Source organism: Takifugu rubripes, chromosome 3 (genome assembly GCF_901000725.2).
Source record: "Takifugu rubripes chromosome 3, fTakRub1.2, whole genome shotgun sequence".
NCBI lineage: Eukaryota > Metazoa > Chordata > Actinopteri > Tetraodontiformes > Tetraodontidae > Takifugu > Takifugu rubripes.
In genome coordinates this window covers 7,659,949-7,682,972 of record NC_042287.1, presented here as the reverse complement: position 1 = coordinate 7,682,972, position 23,024 = coordinate 7,659,949, and the positions used below count along the sequence as shown (strand labels likewise).

Genomic DNA, 23,024 nt, shown 5'->3' with positions numbered 1-23,024 from the left:
TGTCTTGCTTAACCAATAGATGTCCAATGAACCTCGTGTGCATGTTTTTGAACTGGAAGGAAACAACAGCAAATGCCCGAGCAATCGGAACATTCTCGCTTTGTCACTATCTAGTAAAAAAAGTTGGAAGAATTATTTCTAAAAAAAAAGTTCCATCAACTAAGATGTCTACCACATTTTTCTTGGAAAAAGTCACAAATGCTCACAGCCCCGATAATGCTATTTTGGAATCTAACAAACATGTCATTAAATTACTTGGGTTACAAGACAGTGTTATTTAACGTTCCTAACATTCTAAAAGAATAAAGTTATACATATATATATATATATATATATATATATATATATATACATATATATCTCACATTTATATTAAGCAATATTTCTGTTCATATCTACATTTAAAAAAACAATAACTTTATTTTCATCAATTCAGGCAACCAATTGTGATTAGGGTCCATTTCTCAAAATCCTAATAATGTCATCTGCAAACAGAGAATTACTACAGACTCTTTCAAAACTGTAATTTATCTGTGCACTAGCATGCACTGAAAATGGGATCGTTATAGGTGCTGCAACTGACAGAAGCCTGTTGGAACAACTTGATGGGTGCCCTTCAGGTGAATTGTTGGAGTCACATGGCCGAGGAGAGAGTGATGTATGAGGGGGTGTTTACCTGTTGGGGGGGGGGGGTGCTCAGCACCGTCGAACAGGTGGCTACCATCCCCCACTCTGGCTAAAACTTTTACATTGCTGTCGTGGATTGATAAGGAATGCGAACAGCTGCTTCCTGTGCAGAGGAGTTGGTTCCTCTGTGTTGAGCCATGTGCTTGAAGAGATTTTTTTGTTTGTTTGTTTGTTTCTCCAATGCAGACGTTTCTGCATTCTCTGCTGCACCACATACACAGCATTGCTCTGTTTTTTACCTGGGGGGTTTCTCCTTTGGGTGGAACGAAACTCCGTCTCTGAGTGCCAGGCTTGAAACACCTGCAATGTAGGCGGTGTTTTGGCATTGTTCCTACATTAAAAACAGGAACAATTGCAAAACAGCCGCATGTTTTGAAGATGCTCCTGATGTGCAGTTTCTACCTCTCTTTTCCTATCAGGGTCTTGGGGAGGGTGCTGGAGCCTATCCCAGAGGCATATTGAGGAAGGGAGGGTAAACCCCTGAATAGGTCACCAGCTCATTGCAGGCATTTGGGGGTGGGGGTGTCAGTGGTGCTGAGTAGGTACCTCAGCAGTGCTCTGGAGGTGTCCTGGTGCCCCCTCCCCCCTAAGGCGGGAGAGCACCTTCAATATTTCTTATGCACTGGGGCTGGAACTAAGAACCCTCTCTCACCTCCAGGCTGAGCCACTGCCTTGTTAACTATTTCTCTTTTATGACATTCTTTGGTCCAGTCTTATTAGTTAATAACTTGATTGTACTCAAACCATTTTGTGTCAAGTAATTGCCTCAACTGCTTTAAGTTATTGACATGTATTTCTTCAAGTATAATAAACGCAACTGTAAATTGCAATAACGTGAAAATAAACTTAAAATATTAGTTTTCTTATAAATATAAAAATATAAAAGTTTGATATTTTGAATAAAATCGAATTATTTATTTATTTTTCAATTGTTACCTAGTGTAGTATATTTTATGCAGTTTTGAAACAATAAAATAAAAATACTTTTTATAACTGCCACCTCTTTCTTTTCACATTTTCAATTAAAAAAAACAACAACACTGCATTTACAGCAAGTCCTGCAATTGCATGAAGAAAAAAAATCAAATGTAGTGTTTGATTTGTGTGCCACACACTAAAGAAATAGTTGTTAATAGCAGCATTAAGAACAGTGGCTTAAATAACAGCATCTAATGTAAACAGTAGCTTAATGAAAAGGAGCAATAGGGAAAACTGCAAGATCATTCCTAAGCTCGTGAACTTGTGGAGGAAGCACATTATAATTTTGTTCCAGCATTACTGAATGGAGATGAAGGAGTGAATCCAAACAAGAGATGCCTGAGGCAGGTTATTGTCATCATAGCAGATGATTCCCGCTGGAATATCAGCAGTGTCTCTCTCATTAGGATTCTACATAGGTGAGAAACAAGAGAAAAGAAAAATATTGGACTGGTGATTATCATAAACCATCACAAATGAGTAAAACATAAGAGAATGACACAATATATTCAAACACAAATCAAAAAATGTTACTCACTACTCGTGAAGAATAGGGATGCATCATCTCCAAGAATGAGTGGAAGTCCTCAGCACCAGGCAGGCCTCAGATAGGTGTTGGCTCCATGCTCTGCAGAGGGATATAACATACACTTACATGTGTCATATGTCAGGTTATAAATGCAACAAGGGAAAGATAGACAATTGTTTTTGTAATATGGATAAAGTGAACAATAAATTATCATTAATATCAGGAGAAAAAACAGGTCCTCTGTCTTCCTCTTAATTTCTATCAGTCTTGGACATACCAGGAACACCCAAAAATCCTTCTGTGAGATTTTGTCCAACAACCCTGTTAAACTCAATTATCCAGTGCTTGATATTCACCTCAATGAAATGTACAAGATTCATATTGGAAATGTTTCCAACATAAACAGATAAAACTACCTTGTTCAGGCAGAAAGTTGCTTTGAGAACATTAGAGAAAGCCACCAGCACCATGGCCTGAAGTAAATATTGAAATTTTAAGTTTGTTAAACATAAAAAAAAAGATTAAACCTAATAACTGTCTCATACACGCTTACGTTTTAAATAATGCAGCAAAACTAGATTTTAAAATTGTCATTTACTCAAAGTATTTGCATAGAATTGACTTTCGGGTTAACAGAGCCGTTGCCATAGCAATGATGTGACATGGTCCAGCGTTCACTGCGGTGCTGTGATGCCCCCTGCTGGCTCAACGGTGCCAAAAAGGGCACCTTTTCAGCTGAAATAAAAGAAAATTCAATATTTATTTTGACCTGGGAAGATCCGAAAAAAGACATGCGAGATTTAGTGTTATATATTAGTTTTATATACACACACATTTCATGGATTAAGGCGAAAAAAACAGCCGAACAGAGTGTCATATGCATCAAGACAAGGTTAAAATACAGTCGGCGTATCAATGATGGCTAACATTGTGTGGAAAATAAACATACATCCGACAACATCAGGTGAGTTTCTTTATTATACAGTACTTATAGTTGCATTGAATGAGGATGTGTTTTTAAGTGGCTGCTCCTCTTTGAAATTATTTTTTTTTGAAGAAAAAGCTGCAACGTTTTGGCCACGTCGGCAGCACATGGTCTTAGCGCGCCATCTAGTGGCAAATGAATCCATTACAGCAGGAGCTCCGAATTAAATCCCCTCAGAAAATTTGATCTGTTATTAAAGTGTCCGCATAAAGATTTTTATTTGCATTATCAAATAGGCACGATCTGAATGGAGCAACCATGTTTGCAAGACATTCAAGATTCTTTCAGAATATACATGTTGTTCTAGTGGTCATGAGTCTTTGTTCGGTCAGAACTATAATTCAACAATCTTGCGGTTAAAGTGTAATTGTTTTACACGTTTATCAACCACGGACGCATGAAATAAGCACAGTTTTTATGGCACGTCTTTATCTCACTGTGTCGGACGCAACTATAGAAAAGAAAAAGTATATATTTGGGAAATAATGAATAATATAATCTAAACCGATAGTTCATCTGGATGCAGCAGTCATCAACAGATTCTTACATGAATACTTTATTCATACAGCAGATACCGCCACCACATCAGGTACTCCTTAGCAATAATATTCTACTACTACTACTACTACTACTACTACTACTACTACTACTACTACTACTACTAACCACTGTGCCCGCCAAAGGCTTTTCCCCCTGCTTCTTTAGTCTTTAGATTTACCATCAATAGCAAAAAATAAAATAAATCAAGACCCCATTCATCACTAGCTGGAATATTAATGACACGTTATCAAATTATTATCATACCATTATTATCTACAGGTAGACCCACATTAATATTGATACGAGGGACTAGTTAAACGCATGTGCACGTTGCTGCTCCCCGCTGTGGTGTATGAATTTTCCTCCAGCGTGCTCCGGCTGACGCTGGAAGTAGTTCCGGTGCTTTTGACGCTGAAGCGGAGCGCACAGATCAGGGATCACCGCGCCGCTGCCGCCGCCGCCGCCGCCGCCGCCGCTGCCGCCGGGCGCAGATATGAACAGCGGCTCCGCTCGCCTGTCATGAGGGTCGGCTGACCACAGCCGCGGTCACTGCCCTGCCGAGCCCCCCCACCCGTGCGCACGCATCCGGACTGACGGCGTCACAGCAGCACCGGAGCTTTGAGGGGGGATTTTTTTTTTCTTTCCAAGTGCACAACAGACGTCTGGAGCTTGTGAAGCAAGAGTACACACGCACGCACACAAAAAAAATTCAGCCGGTTTGCTTTCGCGCACGACGGTGAGTATTGTGTGTGGAAGAATGTGAGCATGTCCCGGAGGTTTGCGACAGATAATTGCATTTAAGCTGCCAAGTGACAAGTTTTGGCTGTCACCGTGTGTGCGCGCGTGTGCGTATTTGTGTGTGTGGATGCAGACCCTGTCTGATAAAGCCTGTTAAGTTTGTAATAATGACCCCGCTGCAACAGTGCATCAGGGTATCAGGACCACATAAAGTTCTGACAAACTATTGTGCAGGTGGTGCAAATGCGTGCAAACGACACTTTTGGAGCGGTTTGGAATCAGAAAGTGTTTAAATGGAAATAACAGTAACGTGGACAAAGTCAGATATTCATTCCAAAAAACATGAATATACGAACTTCATTCCAAAGGGTCAAAGTATTTCTAGGCGTTGCATTGATGGTGGAAATGTGGTGCCTGGGTTTTGCTTTTTCCTTCCAGGTTCATTCATTCTTTGTCCGTGTTTGCGTGAGTTTTATAGTTAATCAGCCTTTTATTTTTTTTTTTCTTGGATCCATATCAGTGACAAAAGGGTCAGCGTAAAGACCATTCACCACTGTCACTGTTCAGGTTTTAGTACGATGATCTATCACGATGGGACAGTGGGTGCTCTCACTGTAACCTGGGAGGGTGCATGTGATGCAGGCGGGTGTGTCAGGAGGAAGACTTGGCTGTGGAGTCAGAGGGGAGGACAAGTGGTGGACGTTTGACCGGCAGAAACACCCCAAACCCACCCCCCCGCCGCGGGTCGCGGTGCTGTGGATGCTTCCCTGCAGCAGATGCTGGTGGGTGTGAAATAGACAGTTTGGAGAAATCCCGCATTTTAGGAGCGTTTGACTTTTGAGTCTGATCTTTATTACTGTTTTTCAAAACAAAAAATCCAAACCTGTCTGAGCGGTGGCCCCTTAGCCAACCAAAAGAATATTTGGAGTTTCTTCAGAATCAATATTTCTTCCTCCCTGGATGGAGATGAAGTCTTTCTCTCATTGGGACACTGGTGCAAAGAGAAAATGCATCAGAACCTTAAATGTGTCTCCAGATGTGTGTGGTCCAAACACATTTAAGGAGCGTTCCTTATTGTCGGGGGATCGCCGCCTCCTGCGCAGTTCGTCTGAGCTGCTTCCTAAACTAGAGAGAACGCCGCTAGCGTCACCACTTCTCCCGGGGTTCCTTTTACTGCCCCCTGACGTTCTCCAGCGGTGGGCATCGGTCAGCAGCAGCAGCAGGAAGCTCAGCCTGGCATCAGAAGACAGGTTTCCCCCCTGAAAGAGCCTCTGTCACTCTTCCGGAGTGGCCGAGGAGCTGTTGTCTCCTCCGGTATTGTCTGCCAACCTTCAGCTTTTTTAATGCCGGCCAATAAGTTGCCGTCATGTCGACTGCGCGCCTGTTTTTCCCGTTTCCTGGCAAGTTGAGTTTGTTGACGACGCACTTGTGTACACCCACTATAGAATTCTATAGGCTGCCTCGCCATTATGACACCCTACCCTTACAAATGGTGCCCGTCTTGGAGAAGAAGTCATTATCTTTAATCACGCCGCAGCGTGGAGAGTCAGCCAATACTATACAATTTCATCTCTTCAAAAAGCACACTGGAGTGTGTGCGCGCGCACGGGCGTGCACGTCTCCGGGCTACTGGCTGGAAATGCATTTGAGAGGCTGCCCTGCTCTTCATTTGGAGGCTCCTCTTAATTCCTATCAAGATGAGAGCTGTCTGAACAGATTTCCCTCATCATTATTTGCTCTGAGATTTACTTGGGCCTGTAAATGGTGTTGATTGAGGGTAATTTGGCTTTTTAATTGCCGAACAGCTGCCACACTTACTGCTGATTGCCATTGTAGACTTTCTCAGCAGATCACTCACGGACCCCTAAATACCTCATTAAAATGTTATGCAGAATCACGTGAAATGTGAGGAGAAGGAACGCTCGTTATGTCGGCCTGATTTTGGTTTTATCGTCGCAAAGGTCGCCGTAATTATCGTCAATGTCAGCAAATTCCGTCGCGGGAGACGGGTAATGACTTTTTGAAAGTTGAATTAAGAACTCTTTGTGGACGCGCCCCCGGGGTTCTTGGGGAGTTCCTCGTGCCGGGCGATGCTCTGGACGTCGTGTAGGTGTCGAACCGGTCTCGGGGATGGTCGCCGCACATCTGGATCACCATCGCCGCCGCTTGTCCCTCCTCCAGCGATGCAGTGATGCTGCAAGGAGGCGACGGTAAAAATGACGCTGTCAGCCGAGCGCTTAGATAAAAACCCATAAAGTTTTCAACTTTAAGGGTCTTTTGCCTCAAAATGAAAATAAAGTCTGCTAGTAACACCAAGTAACTGAAATGTGAGAGTGAGGTAGTGAAAGGACTGAAGCAAAATGTCCCATTTGCCTTGAATGCACCTCCAGCTCAGTTGTAAAATAACTTTATATAAGTGTGTGTGTGGGGGGGTCATGTTAAGGAGTCAGCTAAGGAGAGCGAGGGACACGAGCGAGGGACACAACCTCGTAAGGTGTTTGCTGCACATGCATGCGCTTCAAGAGAGACGTCCAGTGAATATTAAACCCCTTAAATGCAGAAATTGTTTGGTTATTACTTATTGCTACTCATCCCGCCCGGCGCCCTGTTTGGGAACGAGGGCAATCAGGCTTTGGACCAGGCGGCCAAACCTCAACCCGCCCTGTGTTTGTGAGTGTGTGTGTGTGTGTGTGCGTGTGTGTGTGTGTGTGTGTGTGTGTGTGTGCGTCCTGGAGGTTTCCTTCTGTCCACACCTGGGACAGACGTTAGAGTGGTCCGACACCACCCAACTAGTCTCCACTCTGTTAGCTGCCATGAGTGGATTGTTCTGTTTTTCTCCCCACCTTCCTGGGTTCTTCGCCTGCGTCGAAGGTGGTGTGACAGGACCTTCGCCCGCCACCGACACCAGGAAGCTTGTGCTCTAATCCAAGCTGCTAAATAACATCACACCGTTTCAGTGTAAATCCCCACATGACGAGGTCATTCGGTGCGCCCACTGTTCAACAAGCTGTTAATAGATTCATCGTGGACGCTGTAGCCCGGTGGTCAATAGTCATGTTTATTACAGCAGCTCCTGTAGATCTGATGCTCCAAGCTGCTCACTGCTGGAGAATACTGAGCGTTGCTGCAACACCCCAACAGGTACGCCTCTTCCTCTTTCTGTGGGGTTAGAATCGAAAGCAGAACGAAGCAGCAGACGCCGCCTAACCTGCCTCTGCCATCCTCTGGACGTGTTGTCCTCCCTTATTTCATTGTCTCCAGGTCGGAAACGTCCCATCAGTCAAATCCTTTCTGCAGGTATGGATTTCTGCCCTAACAAGATACAAAGAGAACTCTGACAGACATTTGAGGCCAAGGTTCTCTCTGATTCTGGGACCTTTTTCGCGTTGTTTCGCCTCGTCCCAGGAAAGCGCACATTTGAATCGAAATGCGGCAAATCCTTTTTATCTCTTCGAAATCCTCCCTGGTTCTGTTGGTAAAGACGGCGTTTTGCGGGGGGGGGGGATCAGTCGCAGAGGTCACAGCTCCACCCGGGCTCAGAGAGGAGCTGCGGCGGGGAATCTGATGTAAGTCCCGTGTATTACACCAGCCGAGGATGTTGTTTCAGTCGACAGGTTAAGATTTAATGAGGAACAATTGTTCGCCGATTTGCATGTGTAATTATAAACAACCATCAAAAAGCCCATAATGCCTCTAAAAATGTAAATTATTCTATTATAAAGCACAACAGAATCTAAGCCTTGCCTCGGAGCCAGGGCCTCTAGGTTTCGGATGCTTGCTTTCCATTATTAATGCTATTCACAAGCCAAACTTTTTAGGTTGTTGCAGTTGGGCGCTTTAATCTATTTTCGCTCCAAAATTAATGAATTTTTAAAGAAGACTAGTCCGCGCTGAATAGAGCTGGATGTGGGATTGCGGTTTGAGTCGCAGTGACGCGCTGTGATACAGTAGCCCCCCTTTACTGTGCGAAGCATCGGTTCACAAACAGCATCCCACCCCTCCCCTGGGACTGCTCGTTGGGGGAGTTTGCAGAAATGGTGCACTCCTATGTTTTATTTATGACAAAATATGCCGTTTTAACTCTGCCGTTGTCAGACTGGGGGACTGCGATAGCTCCTTCCCGGCGCCGAGTCTTCTGGGTCGCTAACTGCGTCTACCTTGGCAGATGTTTTCAGGTGTTCACTTCTGTGTGGGCTTGCAAGTTAAATATTTTATTCCGGTTCCCTTCCGAGATTCGGCGGAAGATTTCCTCCTCAAAATCACTTTTTTTTTCTTCCCAAGTTTGCGTGTGTGTGTGTGTGTGGTGGGGGGGGGATAATGGCTGTTTCATTCGACGGGAACGTTTCTTTTTCAAATAAAGCAGGTAAATTAGCGTTCTTATTTTATCTCCTTTCAAGCGGTACCTTTCTTGACCACTCGATACAAGGAGGAAGGACGGAGAATGCATCCCAGTGTGAAACGGAGCATACACCCAGGCCTCTCCAGGTCTCCTTTCAGAATAAGTAGACAGTATCAAACGATAATTGCTTAACCCACTTGCATTGAGAGAGGAACAGGCAGCCACCATAAGGGCAGCTGATTTGACTTGATATCTTATAATTGAACCTTTTCAGGGGCATGTTTTCTGCCGCTGAAGCAGAAAGTAATTAAGGCGTTCAATACTGCTTTTTGGACCTTTTCCTCTCCGCTTTGAATGGCCCACACTGTGAGACATGACAGCGCTCAGTACGCCTACATACTTTCCTTTGACACATTAGCCTTACCCTCACCGAGGCAGTCCTTCCCGCAAACCCTGTCTCCTCGGCACACTCCGGGTGGGTATTTTGTCGTCACTTCATTCTGCTCAGAAAATATTTTGATGCCTCTTTCTTTCTTTGGGCTTCCTCCCTTCCCCTCCCCACCCTCACCCATCCCCCGTCACTCCATTGAAAGTTCTCTATTAAAATGCAGAACTGTAATGCCTCTCTCCGGTCTAAAAGCCTGCTAGCAGCGGGGGACTGTTAGCTGTTAGTGATGCATACAGCCTGAGTGAGTGCATCGCAGCTACAAAGTCTAATGGGTGAATACGTTCAATCACGGGCAGACCCTCGACTCTTTTAAAGGGACAATGTTCCCATTCACTGACGCCCCATCCAGAGAGGGATCCATTTGAGCTCGTCTGGCGAGAAAGGTCTCCTCTCCGTTCCAATTCCCCTTCCCTCTTTACACGGCGGCGCCTGTAATCGTTTGCCAGGAGGTCGCCAACTGTAACTTTTCACACGCCCGTGATGGAAACGTGAGACGCCACATCCTCTCACTTCTTTCTTTTCGGTGCCGATCAAATGTGGAGCGCTGCAAATGCCTGCGTCTGAGGATTCGGGATTTGGAACATTTTCTTTTTTTGATTTTGTGGACCGCCAGTGTATTTGCCCTTTTCTAACTTTGTCGGGTATTCACCGGCAGCTCTTTGAAACCAGCCTGGTTGATGTCTCCTCATCAGTGAAATGCAATCTTTTTCGTTTACATGCAGAAATTTAATGAGTCCTGTTGCTACTCGATCGGCGCCGTTAAATTATGATCTCCAGACAGGAAAAGTCCCCTTTAGACCAAATATGCCCCTGATCGTTGGTGCTGGGACTTCTCTCGTAGCTCGTGCGTGTAGGTAGAGTGAAGACAGCCGACGACCATATCGAGCAGCCCCGGCAGCCTCAGTGATGTCACCATTTGCTGGTCATTGTTCTCTCCGCGCACAGAAAGCTTATCAGGCCCTTCACCCAGTCATCCGCCCATCTGTCCGCGGCTTCCTTGTGTTTGAACAGCAGGCCGCAAATCGTGATTAAATTCAGCCTGTAATAATTATGGAGCTGTGAGTCGTCCCCTGAGCAGGAACCTCTCAGGAAATCACCCTTTTTTCTACCAGGATCTTTTATTTCCAGGAATATGGGTAGGAAATTCCTACCTACCCGTACGTTCAAAGCCTCGCCCCTCTCGTAGAACTCTAGTGAATCTGAGGAATTCTGCGCCTATGAGAAACTGGTTTCAGGGAAAGTTTGGGGGTGGGGGAGGGTTCTTTCCTGGCTGATTTTGGTAGAAATGATCAGAGGTGAAAGGGGAGTTTACGGGAACCTGTACAAGTGTCCCCTGTAATTCCCGATGGTGCACAGTTTCCAACAGTCATGAGATGAACGACATCATCTTTCATGATTCAATAATGAGAATGGTGTCTCAGTGTTCTGCCTAACGTTTATATAAGTAACACAAGTCCCTCTGGTTTTACGGACTCGACCGTCTCGGCGTAGGGAGACGATCAGCAACGCCGCACAGCGGTGTAATCTGATCCAACATTCGGTGTCTTCTGATTGTCATCAGGTCACCGTCCGATGGCCAGGAAGATAACATGACTTTGGCTCTGGGGAGTTCTGTTTACATGGCCCCAACGCTGCCAACTCTCTAACCCAGAGGAGCGCATGAGGAGACCGTCTCACTGCTGCCTGGCATCATCCGGTCTGATTAATAATAGATCCAAATGATTGATCATCGCTGAACTACGTTTTGCGTTGCTAATCGTAGGCTGCTAATAAATATGCATTTCTGGAGACGACTCACAGCTCTATGATAAATAGGATGCAAGCTGTCTGTGGTGATGATCCCCCCCCCCCCACCATGTCTGGCTGATGTCAAGCTCAGTAGGTATCGGAAACAAAAGGCACGGAGGGGAGGTTAGCCAAGTCGCTGTGGGACCGGTTGACTGAGTCGACTAGGTAATTGGTTGCGTCTCCCCGCCCGGGGCCTCTCTCCCCAGAAGCGAAGTCACGCCCTAACCCCCCCCCCACACTCATCATCACCGAGCAAGCGGTGCAAAGCTCTGCCGCGCCGCTGCGCAGCCATCCCACGCTTCCAACTTCTCAAGCACGGCAGCCACGGCCGTGCAGCGGGTCAGGGCTTGTGGCGATCTGATTCGCAGCCCCGGCCTTTTTTTTAATGAGGGAAAATAAGTACTTGTTGTTCTGCGCTTTGTGTGTCACGGCCCTCATCCCCGCCTCCCCGCCACCGCCACCACGGTGAGCCATGCCGCCTCCCCTTGAGCGTGAAAAAGGTGCACTAATTAAGATGGTTTCCTGGGACTTTAAGGGGGTGTCGGCTGTGACTCTTACAGTGGCGGAGCCTTGAGGAGCAGATGGGGGCGGCGTGCGCGCATGTGGCCTCCCAGGTCAGGTCTCGGTTCTGCCGTCTTCACGGCTCGCTCGCGGGTCGGCGAGTCTAAATTTATTACGAATTTTCTCTCAAACAGTAATTAAGCGATTTTTTTTTGCAGGAGGAGAATATTCCTCTCCTCCCCCTCCTCCTTTTCCTTCCCCAGCCCGTCTCTCCAGGGAGAGGAAAGAGAAACAGAGGGGTTTGTGTTGCTGCTGGTAGGAAAGCACATTGAAGTTCTCCCACCTTGATTATATACAGCGAGCGTGAATGGAAAACGCGTGGGCCAGTGGGCTCTTTGTTGTTCAAGGACCCGCGAAGGTTACTGCATGGGATGGAGGATGGAGGCTCAGATGTAGATTCGTGTATCCTTAGGAGGCAGCGCTGATAATGACGGACTCCATCTGCATCGTCTCCTAGCTGAAACGCACCTGCATTTCCAAGTCCGTCGGATCCTTCTGCTCCAGAAGCAACGGTCGCCAAGGAAGACGTTTTTAAAAATGAAATCCGACTGCGCGCTCACGGCCTCGGTGATGAGTAACAGTTGCGTGACATTCTCACTCCGGCGGTGACACATCTTTGAATAATCTGTGGCTGACTGAAGTTCAGAACAATCGATGAGTAAGTTCTGTTCCCAATTGTCTTTTTTTTAATGTCACAAAAAGTGGCAAAGCTACAGGAATTACTCCGATCTATACCACATGGGACCTAGCGCTTTTTTTCTTTTGTTAACCACCACACTAAAAATAGCTGCCAGGAGGGTCGGGAGGTGCGGTGGCACGGACTCGACAAGAGTTTAAAGCGCTTTGGGAGTCCGAGAACAGGGACACGATGCGTGAGCGTGTGTGTCTGCGTGTGTGTGCGCGTGTGTTTTTGTTGGGGGGGGGGGTTACGCAGCGAGGGAAAGGGGACGAGTCTTTCGGCTCCTCCAGAGGGTTGGAATTCCTCCTGAGCTGTTCCCCCCATTTGGCAGGCACTTGTGAAAACAATTCCCCAGCTTTTAGTCACTCTGCAGATCCAATAGCCATTTCCACTTTGGAGGGAAGGAGAGCGAGAGGCAATCCAGATAGACAGAACACAGGGAGAGAAGGAGAGCAGAGTTTTAATCAGGTTGGACAGATGCCGAGGCCAGTTGAGCGCTTGTGCGATATTAATATCTCATGAAGGCTGTCTGGCAACGCGTGCTCACCGTCTTGTGTGGTTTTGTGTTTGTGCGTTGCAGCAACAGCCATCGCGGCGACTAAATGAAGAACTCGTGAACATGCGCGAGGGGAGAATTCTACCTTTCACTTGGGTGACGTGCCCAGATGCTTTGGCCAAGAGGAAGATGGAAAGGAAGCGTAAGACGTTTTAATCATACCTCGACGCCGCGTTCTCTTGCTTATTCGCTGCGCAGGTAGCGAAAAGCTGCTCTTTGATTCAAGTGCTGCGTTAGCCTCAGCGCTCTTGCACACTCATTCTGGAGTGAGGTGGTGAAGACCAAGTGTTGAAGGTGCCAAAATATAGATTTTTTTCCCCCCAGGATATATAGCTTTAGTGTGAGTGGAAAATAATGCGCAAGCTAACCTCTGTGTGTTTCTGCTCCAGTTAAAGATGAGTAGACATAGTAAACAAACCTCCTGCTCTTCCAGACTTGAGCCAAGGCTGCTGCACAGCACCCGTCCAGTGAGCCAGGTGATCCTCCGATCACCCCACCGCTGAGCGTCTCGCCATTTCCTCTTCACCCTTCAACCTATGAGAAACATGACCTCCGAACTGGAGAGCAGCCTGACCTCCATGGACTGGCTGCCGCAGCTTAGCATGAGAGCTGCCATCCAGAAGGCAGATGCAGGCCACCACCACAACCACCACGGGCACCATCACGGACACCTCCACCACATGCACCATCATGGCCACGGGCCCGCCAAGAAAACTGTGCATTTGGACCCTGGGACGACGCTGGACCAGGAAGAAGCTGCGCAGCACAGAGATGGAAAACCCCCTTACAGCTACGCTAGCCTCATCACCTTCGCAATCAACGGCTCGCAGCGCAAACGGATGACCCTCAGCGAGATCTACCAGTGGATCTGTGACAACTTCCCCTACTATCGCGAGGCGGGCAGCGGCTGGAAGGTAAGTGAATTGCAATTATCTGGATCTTTATTCCAGGGTCGCCCCAGCTGCTTCTAAACTTCAGACATTAACAAAGATAACCTGATTTTGTGGGGCGGAAGTGAAGACAGAAACCAAGGCCAGGGCTAAAACCAACAGTCAAGTAGCTCCCACATTCTGCACCCGCGTTAGAGGCAATAAGTCTTCAGACCAGAGGGCTCGGCACTGTGCGTGCATGAAGGGAAACCGGAAATTGGTCAAGAGCTGTTACGGAGATCACTTGATCTTCCGGGTTTTAATGCTCTGATTGGCTGGATCCAATCTTTGAGATGCTGAATCCGTGTTAATTGCCGGTTCATATAGCGTCCCGTTTCTGGTCTGGGCGCTGAAATAGGAACTGAGTCAGCGAGCGAGTTCGGCTGTGAAATGACTCGAGTCTATAGAGCAAACTGAAGGTGTTGCTGGTTATTGATTTTATAAGGCTTGACATATGTCCAAAATGCAAGAATCAGGACTGGAAAAGTTGCGCTGTTGTTTCCGTGTGTCAGTATGTCTCATTCTGCAGTGGATCAAGAAAGGGACCCTCTCCATATCCCATAACTTAAACATTCCCCAGAGGAAGAAAAGAATCTCGAGGCCAGGAAGTTACCCTATAGAAAGGGAGATGTGAGAGTTGTGCTTTCTCTAGTTTAATCGCGCATCTCCTTCCTGCAGGATTAGCTAGCTTAGCCCAGATCCTCCTTCACTGCTACACCGCTGTTCTATACTGTGGTGTTATACTGTTGCTATGAGGTCACCCCGCTAATGTGTCGTTTCAGCCTTAAAGTAAAGATAGATGATAACACCTTTTGAATTGCTATTTTATGGGATCAAATTGGTGAACCCACGTTAATCTGAAAGTGGATTTGATGTGGGGGTCTGCGTTCAAACGTAATCTGGCGCTATGAGACCTCAGCCCCGTTGTTAACGATTTTGAAAAATGCACGAATTCGACCCAGCGGCTCCGAAAGCCTTCTTCTTCCCCCCTCCCTGTTACCTTCGGTGATTGACAGATGCATTCTGTTTCATCGGGGGTGACATTATTTCATCCTTATGTAAATGTAACCGTGCAAATCCTGGCTAATATGAGCAGAAAGGTGGCTGTGTTACCGGAGCCCAATGAATAGATCCGCATGGCGGCGTCTTGGGGATTCTCTGCCTTATTAGTGGAAAAAGGCGATGGAAATAGTCCCGCCACTGACACGCTGAAAAGGCTGTCTGCAAACTATCAGCCAATTCATCTCTCTGATTCTCTGTCTCATTATTTCTCTTTCACTCTCCATTTCCGTCTCGCAAGTGCTTGCACTCCACCGCCACCCCTTTCCTCTGTTACTTCTTCACTCACTGCTCCCCTTTTCTCTTCCCTCTCACCAGCGCGCGTTTGTTCCCCCTCTATAATCTTCAACACACTGTTCCCCGAGCTGAGATAGACGCCAGAAATGGAGACAAGAAGGTTACGATACAAGCCAGCTTGTTTTGGCTGCGCTCCTTACCTGCATGCATTCGTTTTCTACGGGGAGAGAGAGAGAGAGAGGAAGAGAGAGAGAGAGAGAGGAAGAGAGAGAGAGAGAGGGAGGGAGGATAGAGCTTATCAGGACCTTTCAGCATTCGCTGCAGCTCATGACGACTTTGTCTTGCTGGTTTTATTCGAGTGCCAGGATCTGTTAGTATCCCATAATTACACCTCTAGATTCATTGATTGTGTTTGTGTGTGGCAGCATTCTAGTAGGATAATTAGACGGCTCCTGCAGGAATTCCCGCCGCTCCAATCAGCAGAGCTGACAGAAATCCAGCCAATCCCTGTGAGATCTGGGTGACCTTGCGCTAAATTGTGATAGCCATAGGAACGGCTCAGACAACAGCCCCCGCCGTGTTTGGGGCTGCGCGGACGCGGGCAGATGCGATGGGAGCGTTTCCTAGGTCGATCTCGGGCCGCAGCGGCCGCTCTCCTATAAACGGACCTTTTTTCTCCAGATAGTCCACTTCCTTTGGGCGGGCGTGAAGGCTGATCCCAATGCTGGTGCTGATCAAACCTTGATCCACCTGTAAATGTGGCAAGTGAACCCTGGTGCACTTCTCTTAGGGAGTGAATCCAAACGCCGCCCCTTTCCTCAATGTCAGCTGAAGGGGACCATTAGCGCTTTTGTCCTGCCCAATCACGCGTTCCCTTCAACAAAAATGAAGCAAATTCTGCCAAAAAATGCTAAGCTAACAGTCCAGAGCGATCGGAGTGACGGGCTGCGGAGGACAGATGTGATTAAAGTACACAGGATGATCACACTCAGGGCTGACACTTGCTCTCCTCCTGAGCGTCACATAACGCTGACTTCCTTTAGAAAACAGCAATGTCTTTTATTATCTTGGATTCAATGTAAAAACCTTAATCCGAGACAATGATTCCGTCTGCCTGATTCACCGGCTCGCGAGTCCTTTTCTATTCCCACTCAAAGCGCTGATTACAAGTGCTGAGGGAATCAAGGACAGCTACTGACGCTCGCAACGCTTTTCATCATTCCATTTTGTGATTAATGTTCCGACGTTGAATGTGTCTCGTTTGAAATAAAGGTTATTTAATTTGAATGGTACAAAGTGGAGCTTTGCTAGCGCAGATGCTAGCAGCCGAGAGGGAAGCGCCGACAACCTTTTTCTAGCATTCAAGAACATTTATGATTCCAGGGGCATACGTCCCAAATCTGACTGCAGAATTCAAGAAGGACGTCATGTGACTCGTCATGTCATATGGTTTTAATGGAATGTTCATTCCAAAGGTGTAACATTGTAGACGGAGCGGTTGAAGCACTTTTTAAAGCGCCGTGGCTCTACGGCATTTTGGACTTTTTGTTGACATTTCAGAGCAGTCGGCGCTGAGCAATTGGAATTTGGGATGGCTGAATTGCGTCTGGGAGAAGGCTGGAAGCACTTTTCCTTCCTGAATGACCCGACTCATCGCGGCAGAGCTTGTTTTATATCAGCTGTGGCCGTCGCAAGAAAAGTTACATAAGTCCAGTTCATTCTGGTTCAGGTGATTGTTGTCAGCTGTACACACGGGGATGCAGACACAGATTGTCTGGTTGCACGCACGCACACACACACACACACACACACACACACACACACACACACACAACACAAGCCCTTACTTTAAATTGCGTATTTTATGAATAAACCCCGGCTTTCAGAGAACACCTTAATACAAGGCCCCGTATCCTCGATGTCTCCTTCACTTTTTGCCATGCACGTGCACACGCACGCGCTCATTCACACACACACACACAGAGTCTCATACAGCCACAGAGAGACTCCCACGCAGGTCGGCGGTGTACGTGTGCAGTCTGCAGATAACACGTGGGGGAACTCAGCAGGAGAGGAGGAGGAGGAGGTGTGCATGTGTATTTGCGTGTGTGTTTGTTGTGGGGTGAGGGCATGGGTGGGGGGGTGGGGGGGTGAGTTGGAGAATAGAGAGTGAGCAGAGGAGATTTTTACTACCCAGCACACGCACGCCGTCTGCTCTGTATGATAATGTGAGAGTGCAGGAGCAGCAGGGTTGAAACCAGGACACCGTTCAGTCATGTACTCACTGCACGCTCGCACCCACGTGCACGCGCCCACACACACGCACGCAAAATTGAAATTAACCCTTAAAAAGCAAGCAGAAGTTCAGCAGTGGAAGGGTAATTTGGTATCATGTGTTGTGGTAGGGATTTGCTGTCGTGCATATTAACACACACACACACACACTCACACACACACACACACACACACACACACACACACACATTCAGATGGCCTAAGTCTTGTTAGCCTTTACAATCACGCAGTTTTCCCAAGGTCATCCTATCAAGTTCTTTTTGAGGTTTGTCTAATGAGAAAGAATGATCAGAACCTTTCTCCTGAGCAGTGGGGGCGTGGCCTCACAACCGAGCAGTGGGGGCGTGGCCTCACAACCGAGCAGTGGGGGCGTGGCCTCATACCAATGCAAAGCTGCATGGTTGCACAGCATTTCCATCTTTAATGGTGCCCTTCTGTCACTGACACAGCATCCTCTCCTCCGCCTCTGATCATGCGGAGCTCCTGTGCTGCTCTGCTGTGTTTCCCATGCCCTCCTCAGCTCCTTCCCACCCACGTCTCCCTCCACTTCACGCTCCACCTTTGCCACAGCTAAAGCACAGAAAGCGTGTAGAAGGAGTTTAAAGCCACACAGAGGTCTCTCTCTCTCTCTCTGCTCTTGCTCTTCGTTCCTACTTGTCATTGAATCACCCTGAATCAAAAGAATTTGGCTTTTTCACAGTATCTTTTTCCTCCACTGCCAGAACCGGCCTTCGACATCTGGTGTTTTATTTATTTATTTATTTATTTGAAGCTTTAGGTTTTCTCTTGTTTTATGTGTGCGTTGCTACAACCTCACATTTACCGGATTGAATATGTTGTAGCCTTGAAGCATGATTGGATTTCCTGGCTGTGAGCCAGTATGAGGATTTGCTCTGAACTCCAGATGAAGACGCGCAGCATCGGGCATCACCTCGTGCAGCCAGGTTAACCACACGCTGTTTAGCGGGGCTTAATGTGCCTCCGTAAAGGGCAGCGCTTCCACGACGGCCTTTGGCCTTTCGTTGAGCGTCGCGCGCATGATGACTGGCGATGATTCAGCACGGGGCCGCGTCCTCTCTCTGTGGGAGATCAGCGGCGGAGCAGCGGAGGACGGCGACGCTGTCGAGTGTGTTTAGGCATGTGGAGGAGGGACGCTGGCGTTGGCTGCTGGACTTCATCAGGTGGTCAGAGCCAAGCTGAGCTGCGTCCTCTGAGCAAAGTGGAAATTTCCTCCCCCCCGGCATTATTGTTGCAGCGGGGTGTGGAGGGGGGTGTAGGGACAGCTCCAGCATTTCCCATCTGTGCATTATCATTTAAATCAGCCAGATGTCAGAGAAGAGCTAATAGCAATAATCTCTCTTCCCGTGATGACATTTCTTTATGAGGCAGTAAATGTCAGGAGGAGCCTCTTCACTTCACACCATTTGTATTTCTAACACAATCAGCCGCCACTGTAAGATGAAAACTTGGATTACTGGCAATATGTCTCTCTTTTTTTAGCTTCTTCTCTTCCCTTCATGTATACGGCACATACACACGAGCAACTATTAATTATACTTGTAGGAGAAACATTGCTCCAGCCTTTAATTACACACTAATCACTAAGAGCAGTCTCAGTATTAAATTCTTAATTAAAAGCACGGCATTTTCACTAACTCCTCAAGGATTTGGCGCCCATCCAGCTGCGCCTTTCTGTCTTAAACCAGTCTGGCCTGTAGCATTCTCCATATGGCTAATAATAGGCTTAAGGCCGTTTTTTGTAGCACTCCGTAATGCAACAATTATACCACGGAATGAGCTTATTCCCCGTTTGCTGGTTTTTATATCCCACAGAGAGACATGGGCCTGTCTTTTGTCAGACCCTGAATAGCATCAGAGAATTCCGTTGGACACGAGTTCGAAGTGGCGCTAGCGTGTGCTTCTGTTTAAAAATTCAGCAGAAAGGCAGCGGAGGTGCATTCATCTAACTTTGACACACAACAGAGGACTGATACATCAGGAACAGCCCTGCGGTTGGTGGCGGGTCTGTTCAGAACACAGACCCTGCCCTGGAAACTGCAAAGCAACGTGCTGAGACTTAGCACGGCAGCATGCTAATACTTAGCGCATATTTCCAATGGGACATTTTCAACGGGTGCTAATTCTGATGCTGGTGTTAGCATTAACAGTGTCTGTAGGGTCTTAACGCATGTGGCTGTAGAGCTGTAACAGCTTTCATCTTGTGCTCTGTATGCTAAAGCCTCTTGGTAGACCAACAACAAGCAGCTAAGCTAACAGAAAACATGCTGTTTGTCTAATTGTGCGTTGTAAAGCCTGACTGGATGGACTCATGGATGGAGCATTTCACTATTTTTCATTTATTGAGGTCATGTTCGAGCTAAATTGGTTTGAAACCCATTTGTTGTAGACATTTTCAACATTTAAATCGCCGGGTTCCACTGTTGTCGTTTCCATTTACCTATTCTGCCACCTTTTGTTTGTGTATCAAGCACGTAAGAGAAGTCTGCTTCCTGTAAATGGAATCCAGACTAGCGCGACCAGTCGTGTCATTTAATCACAGGGAGGGTTAAAGGTGTCGCCGCTTACAGTCCTGGACTTCATTCAAGGATTCATTTCATCAAGTCAGTCCAAAGAGAGGAAAGCGATTGTCAGATGTGCTGCAGAGCCGCGTCCAGCCCCCTTTCCCCTCTCCCCCCTCCTCACCCACTCACTCTGCCGCTCTCCCGACAAACTGTCACTTTGCTGAAGCGCTTTGCCGGACAGGGAGCGGGGCCGCGACCTCTCGCCACCTCCGGTTTGTTCCCGGCCTTGTTTGATGAAACGGAAGAGAATGATTCTGACTCCGCATGTCCATACTGGCTTGATCCCAGCGCGCAGAAATGGCAACAATGTTGTTGACGTGTACGTGCACGGATCGGCCCTGACCTGACCTTGACCTGGCTGTGTTCAACTCTTTATTAGGGATGCAGACGGGTTGAGTGTGAGTGTGTTTACATCAGGTTATATATGCACAGTGGAACGTACAAGGACCCGGTTCTGATCCTATAGAAATGTGAACAGACATGTGCAGAACTGATGGAGAGAGGAGGGCGGGGGAGGGGCCGATCAAACGAAAATTGGATGCAGTTGGAAGACGTCACTGGTATCGAGCCTTGCACGCTGCAGTCTGTCACCCCACAGCCGCCAGGATATATATAATAGGACGCCGCTCAGAACCGCTCAGAACCCAGCAGCCTCTCAGATCCGAGACTCCCGTCCTTCCCCTTCCAGTTCCGTACTATATTGTGCATCCTCTCTTCTCTGAGCTGCTTCAGCTCCAATATTTACCATATTTCACCCTCCCCACACGCACCCAATGGGCTCGGAGAACGGTAATACAATTCCCGCGCCTTTATCGCGTTTATGGCGGCTTTCTTTCCTTTGTTGATGTCAAACAATGGAGCAACATTTAGCCACTCCGTCAAAGAGAAGTCCTTGGAATGATATTTGGGCGGTAATTGCTGGAGGTCCTATATGAGATGGCGTGGTTGTAGCAATGCTCCATCCACGCTGCTGTCTCTACGAGGCATTTTGATTTCAGCGTCTGATTGAGAAATATTTTTCCCTTTGGAAACTGAACGGCGCTGTTTTTCCGTCGAGGTGATTGGTGCCATCAGAGCCTTTCCAGAGCTTTGTTATCTAGGGCTGAGTTTCCTGCATCTGTCTTCCATTTTTGATCATTTGCGGACCGGAGACCTTACGCCAACACTTTATTTGTTTTGACAAAATGCTCCGGGGGTGTTGAATGGACCCTGATGTGACCCTGCATAGACCTGATGGTAGATCGTCAGAATACTGATTATGAATACAGACAGATCTGCTGCAATATTCATATATTCGGCTTTAGAACTGAGCAGCATCGGAAAGTAGGGAGCGAAAGGTTCTCGGCGCTTGCCTGGATGGAGAGTCCAAAACCTCCTTTGACCCTTTAAAACGGGTCAACAGCTTTTCGCGCTGGCCTTAGACATCGCACACACGCCTGTTCAAACACGTCTGTCTCCTAACGGACACGTTTCAAACCGATGCTTTGAGCCTCGCACCCATTCCGGGCTCAGGAGACCGTCCGTCAGCGCAGCCCGCCCTCCCGCAACCGTCCGACACCTTTTTCCGAGGCCGTCTAATTCCTCTCCGAAGCGAAATGGAACTAAACGAAATGCCATCTCATGTTTCTGCTCTGCGCTGACCCAGATCCTCCAAACCTCGCAGCTTATATAACTGCAGTCTTCTCCATGTGACCTGTTTCTTGAGTGTATCTCTCCCTCACACACACACACACACACACACACACACACAAACACTCCTTTCTGCTGTCTCCTCACCGAAAGCATGTTTCTAAATCTCGACTTTTTGTCACACATCACATTATATCACATTGCATTTTGTCAGAAAGTCGCCCGTGCTCCTCCAGCCCTCCTTATATAACCAAGACTAAGGGCAGCTCCCGCGTTTAACCTTATTTCTCGAAATCCAAATCTCTGTTTTGTCTTCCGTATCACACAAAACGAACGCGCGATCCATCAGCGGCTGGGCGGCCACGTCCCGGCCCGGTAAGCTCATTAATCAGGCGCGGTGAGGAGTGGGTGGACGGAGGACGCGGCCGTGAATCTCATCGTCTCACATCGCGCCGCTGCTAATGGCTACATCTATTGATGATGGCTACAGCGCGTCCGTTCAGGGAGAAAAGATTCATCTTTCCAGAAATGTACAGGAGAAAGACATTGACCAAGCCGCTCTGGCGCCGGCGGGCTTTGGTGTTGTGGACAGATGGACACCCACCTCTCTGGGCTGTAATAGGAAAGTGAAGAGCAATTATTGTGTCACTTCCTGTTCCCTGGTTTGCATCCTGGGGTCACAAAACTGAACTTCATGAGCCTGGTCCTGATCGAGGTTTCTTCCTGGTAAAAGGGAGTCGTGTCCTGCCGCCGTGGCGTGCTCGCTGGTTAGGTTCCGGGTTTTCTGGAGACGATCTTGACTGTGGCAGATGCCACAGGAGTAAAGGAGACTTTTAGATTTCGATAAAGGAGGAGCATCCTGACTTGGGTGGCGACATCCAGAACGGGCGTTAACGAAGGAGCAGGTTCTCTCAAGAGGAACCTCCAGCGGCAGGAGGTCGCCGTGGCTCCCTGAACTCGTTCCACCCGTTGGCGTGGTGATCGATCGGTCGAGACTGAAGATGCCTTTTTGCGAGTTGAGAAAACGGAGCAGCGAGAGAACAAGCCGAGAACCACCCCCCCACCCCACCCCCTCCCTCTCTCGTCTTCTCCTCTCCTCCTCCCCGGTGGTATTAATTAGCAGCAACACATGAATGAAGGAGGGAAGCCTGAAGGGAGAATAGGTTCATGTCAGGTTAGCAAACACTCTCCCTCCGTCTCTCTCGCTTAGATTTCTAACTTTTCACGCTCAATTCACAACCTTTGAATTTCAGCACGAAGTCCTGTGGAATTCCGAAACGAGGTGTTCGCTTTCCCTCGGCGGCGAGACGGCCGACAGAGGAGGCTGGTGTTGATGCGTCTTAAGCAAACGCCTTATTTCCTATACATTATGATATAGTCGCTTTAGTTACTCTGCACACAGAAACAGGCAACCAACCCAATCGGCACAATCCTGTGTCTCGTCTGCCTCGTTTGACCTGAAATT

General features: G+C 47.7%; 1 protein-coding gene across 3 annotated transcripts in view; it reads left to right on the top strand.

Annotated features, from left to right (window-relative positions):
- The first annotated feature begins 4,123 nt into the window (after positions 1-4,123).
- The window catches only part of LOC101063049 (forkhead box protein J3-like), a 31,954-nt gene continuing 13,053 nt past the window's right edge, over positions 4,124-23,024 (top strand). The window contains exons 1-3 of one of the 3 annotated variants that reach the window (XM_003963252.3): positions 4,124-4,455; positions 12,853-12,970; positions 13,262-13,742. In XM_003963252.3, the coding sequence (XP_003963301.3) occupies positions 13,365-13,742 (378 nt within the window). In that variant the 5' untranslated portion in view covers positions 4,124-4,455; positions 12,853-12,970; positions 13,262-13,364. Of the gene's footprint in view, positions 4,456-12,635; positions 12,741-12,852; positions 12,971-13,261; positions 13,743-23,024 lie in introns of those variants that run through there. The other 2 variants (XM_029834217.1, XM_029834218.1) reach the window with 2 other exon arrangements.